General features: G+C 34.2%; 1 protein-coding gene across 1 annotated transcript in view; it reads right to left on the reverse strand.

Moving 5' to 3' along the window:
• LOC100183719 (protein enhancer of sevenless 2B) overlaps nucleotides 1–5,054 on the reverse strand; it is a 9,589-nt gene that overhangs the window by 2,088 nt on the left and 2,447 nt on the right. Inside the window, exons 2-4 of the mRNA XM_002131439.5 lie at nucleotides 3,064–3,161; nucleotides 1,258–1,383; nucleotides 779–941 (exon numbers count right to left, since the gene is read on the reverse strand). Coding sequence (XP_002131475.1) covers nucleotides 779–941; nucleotides 1,258–1,383; nucleotides 3,064–3,161 — 387 coding nt within the window. The remainder of the gene's footprint in view (nucleotides 1–778; nucleotides 942–1,257; nucleotides 1,384–3,063; nucleotides 3,162–5,054) is intronic.

The raw sequence follows: 5,054 nt of genomic DNA on the forward strand, positions 1-5,054 counted from the left end.
TGAACGATAGGCAGCAGTTTTGGCAAACTTCAATAGTCGCCATTGTTGTTTCTGCTGCCATGGAAAGTATAGCTTAACCGTGTTTTGGCGCGAGTGAAAAAAACTCGCGTATACCGTATTTTCCTAATTTCTGCAAAATGAATGACGTCATCATAAACGTGGCCTCTTCTGCAATTTAAAAAAATCGGCGCCTATGGATAGCAGAGTGACGAATCAATTTATAATTACAGTCCTTTCCTTATTATTCGATACTTTGACATTCAGTGGTTTAAGAATTGATTTAAGTTTAAAGGACAAGTTATTTATAGAATGCAGTAAGCCATGTTTGTATGACTTCTTGTCACGCCAGGTCAAAGTTGGTCAGAGGATTCAGATTTTTTTTTAAATTTAAATTTCTGATCAAATTAAAATTATACCACCATCTAATAAAAGAATAAGTGTTACACAAAAAAAGTGTAAAAGCTGCATAAAGTCCAAAGCCCTTAAGTTGTCATAATATGCAGCTCAACTTGTTTTCCCAGTATTTCCAGTTCAAAATATGGTGACAAATATTAATCTGTTTGGTATTGCTGAGCTACTAGAAAGATACTTGTGTAACAAGTGCCTATTGAAAACTGCTGTATATATTATTAAGTATTATTCCCAAGCCCCAAAATAGTCATAATAAGTACGGAAATAATTTCCACATTTTAGAAAAGAACCCAAGGCGTGACTAAAGTCCCTCAAGTATGAACGAGACAGGGTAATAAACCTGTCCGGAGGTTGTTAATGTAATTACCTCAACAGGAAGATCGACAAGCATGATCTGCTGTGTTCTCGAAATACTTTGTTCTCTGTGATATTTAATGAGTTCATTCAGTGAACTGAACTTGACAACCCAGAGAAAATATTTTCCCGCACCATCACGTAGGACTTTAAAATGCTGCACGGCAGATCCATACCTGAGAAAAAACATATAAATATTACATTACACCGTACAAGTGACAGATATAATACACTTTATTACGCACAAAGTAGCATGCGTGGCAAATTGTAATCTGGCACGAGTTCCATTCATTCATTACATTAGAAAAGAAAACTTAAAAATTAACATGTAATAATAACCGAAAACTAAACATTCCCACTAAAATGTAATAGCAGAAAACAAACTGAAAAAAGTGGGCTTTGTGTTATTAAAAAACAATGGGAAGGGGCCACAGCGCTTTAAAAAAAATCAACCTAGCTGTCCAACTGTTTGTGGTATAAATTAAGACTCACTTGACAGATAGAGAGAAGTCTCCAGGTGAGCTTTCACTTTCGCGTATAAGGAACGCACCATCCGGGTAATGTGGCTTGTTTAATGATTGTTCTGCTTTAACACGGGAGATCTTACCATGGTACCAACTGAATAATGAAAATCAATATTATTGTATAAAAAGTTATCATGTACATATGAGTAAGATAAATATATATATGTGTACTCTAAATTGGACTTTAAACTAAGTACAGTACACTTACTTATAAGAAGTCAGAATTAATTGGTCACTGGTTAGGCCAATATAACAAATTGGACATCCCTTTAAAGTAGAGAACTGTTATAAGAAGAAGCCTGAATTTAATGGTTGCTGGTGACAACACAGACAATGTGACATACATGGTAAAATTTATACAACTGAAAACGAATTTTTATAAGAAGCCAGAATTTAATGGTCACTGGTTAACGTATAAAACCCTAACAATGCAACATAAATGGTAAATTTACAACGAACAAATTTGTTTAACAACAGAGCAAAGGTATTTAACGAGTGTTCACAGCAGACCCTGAAAGATTTAGTGAAGCAGCATAAAAGTAAACAGAAAGAGCTTTCGTTTTATTGTTTACCCAGTAATATATGGAACAAGAACAGCATACCGTATCTTTCTGCATTAATCTAACTGCTACACAACCTGATACAGTCCACTGGGCAGCAATAGTTTCTATTGTATCAAATTACCTTTTCGCCCACCGTTGCTTGGTAGCATACAGGCCACACCATAATTAATAAGGTTTATTTTAAGAAAATTGTCAGGGGTTGGTATAGCGTGACACCACACAACTTTATTAACTAGGTACGTGCTATGCAAGGTATAGACCGGGTTGGGATTTGGTTGGCCTCCCGTTTTGTTTGTAATTAAATAGCTTTACTTACGAATCTGTGGCGAAATTTTTTAGTATGAATCATATAAGTATGACATGTGTGAATCATACTCTCACAGTGTGATACTTAACCCACTGTGCTGTAAGGTTTTGTGCTGTAAGGTTTTCTTATGTTTACACATAGCACACCATTTGAAGAACAAACGTTTGTCAATAATTGAAAGACCCATTGGGTCATGCTGTATTTTTAGCTGCTGGCTTGTCAGGACAACACAGCAAATACCCCATTAAAAATCTGCCAAAATCATAAACATCACACCCTTTAGTACCAATTTATTAAAACCTTGAAAACCTAAACCACTAAAAGTAATGTTTGTGAATTCTTATAACGAATTCTTAACGTTCAATGAAAAGATTAATGGTAGTATTGTAAAGCATGTGAAACGGTGAAACATACAACATCATTTATACAACAACTGGTGTTCCCCCTTTTCATGTTAACTCCATATTAGGATTCAGGAATAGGGAAGTATTTACTGGTGGTATGCAAATTGTTCTACAACAGTAATAAAGGAGCAAATGTGAAGTGTATGGTTTTCTACATTAATATTTATGAATATATGATATTGAACTGCTGCCAGATATTTAGTGGCAGTTGTGTATTTTGCATCTTGAACGACTTTGGTAAAGTTTTACCACTCCCCTAGAGTTACACAAACAATGGTGTTCTCATTTGGTTACATCTTACATGCTCTTGAAATGTTAACAAAAGGAATCAGAAGCCAAACGTGTCAACAATTGTCACTTAGATGACAATAGTATATACTGACGTAATAGCTTGAACAGTACAACAACCTACACTGTGGGTTGTATTAAACCCATTTCACTTTGCAGCAATGTCAAATGAAAACAAATATATCAAGTTACATTGAATGTTATATACTTACTCATGTGCTTTAAGCTCAATGTAGTTTTTCGGCACCAATCCCATACGTCCGTCAATTTCAGCTCGGCACCAGTTCCTGTCATCTTCCAGATTAAGCACCTGTTACAAGACAGTGAGGTTTATTCATTACATCAGCACACGTAATCAGGCGCTCATCACAAGTTTTTTATAAACACTAAGTATACCTGGTACAGTGGTAACCTTGATTAAAGTAGTTCCTGATAGCAAATGTAAAATTGATTTTTTACTTTAGTGTGTACTGGGTAATAACCAATAAAGCATCATGTGTAAAAAAACTATATAGCCTACACAATATAGATAACACGATACTGAGTAAAATACCTATTACTGTTACTGGTCAGTCCAATCTAAATTTTAAAAACTAAATAAAGTTAGACAAGAATATGACAATTGACGACAATTGACCTAGTTTTGTTGAGTAAATTAACTGTTATTAGTGCAAACTTGAATTTACTTGCACAATTGGTAAAAAAACAAATAAAGTTAAAAAAGAATAAGAAATTTGACCTAGTTTTGTCACCCAGCATTTGAGGAAAGTTTGACAATTAGACAAAAGTCTCTACTACTAAGTACATGACATCACACATAAACATTCGCCCCAAGGCACATAATATAGTTCTTTTCATTGTTACGTAAACAGTAAGAGTATGTCTAAATGCAACCACGCCAAGGAAGACATACCACCACACCCAACCAATAAGAATTTACATTTGCAAATTAGGACTTTCAATTTTCTATATTGTGGTAAAAGTTGCATTCTACTCTAATTAAAAAAAAACAGCTTATAAAGAACACAAATGTCTTCTTTTCAATGTGTTCTATTTTGCCCAATTATTTTTCTTTAATTTTACATTTATTTAATTATTGTGGTAAAAAGTCTATTTTACCCAGTTCCGAAACAAGTTCTAAAATAGACACAAATGCCTTCATTTTTAAAAGTTTGATTGTGTTTTATTTTGTCCAATTATTATATACAAATATTTAGTTTTAATATTACATCTAAGTGTCACAACTGAATGATGAGCAATGTATTGGTATACGACTTTGTCTAATTCATTTATCAGCATATCTTGCAAGAAGGTATATGAATCATAGTGTTTTGAGATCGTATACGTAATAAAGGACAGATAAGGACAGGATGTCATTAAACGATTTTATCTTAAATTAATTTTTTTTTGCAATGTCGCAGGGGACCTCTATTTACATTATAACGCACTAAGCGATTAGTTTTTCTTGGCGGTTTCAAATAATAAAATTCAATCCATGTTATTTCAGTTGCGTAAACTTTATATATATATCTGTCTTAAGCCCGCAAGCCATAATATACATTCATCTCCATTTACATTATAGCACACTAAGCGATTAGTTTTTCTTGGCGGTTTTAAATAATAAAAATCGATCAATGTTTTTTTAGGTGCGTAAACTTTATATATATATCAGTCAAAAGCCCACAAACCAAATTATACATTCATCTCCATTTACATTTAACACACCCAGCAATTGGTTTCTTGGCAGTTTTAAACAATAAAATTCAATTCATATTATTTCACGCCCGTAAACTTTTAATATATATTTATCTCAATGTGTCATAAGCCCACAAATCGGCTATACACTTTAAGACAGGGGCGCAACCAGGGGGGCTGTTTTGCTGTCATGACAGCCCCCTTTTCCGCAGACACGCACGCAGCCAGAAAGTGCTAAGACGCACACACACGCGCGTTGCATTTAATATTACATTCGTTCGCTTAAAATTGGAATAACTTTTCGTTCAATTGTTACGTCACTTGTCCTATTGTAACGTAACTATTAATTATGACGTTTCATAATATAACAATCTGGAGGAATGTGCTAACTGCACAACCAACCACGAGATCGAAACATCGTGTATGAGCGTCACATTTTTACCGCTCTGCGCCGGCGTAGGAAATAAAGGAAGACGCATGTGGTAGCATACATTCAACACTTAACAAA

The sequence above is a fragment of the Ciona intestinalis genome, chromosome 8, assembly GCF_000224145.3.
Source record: "Ciona intestinalis chromosome 8, KH, whole genome shotgun sequence".
Taxonomy (NCBI): Eukaryota; Metazoa; Chordata; class Ascidiacea; order Phlebobranchia; family Cionidae; genus Ciona; species Ciona intestinalis.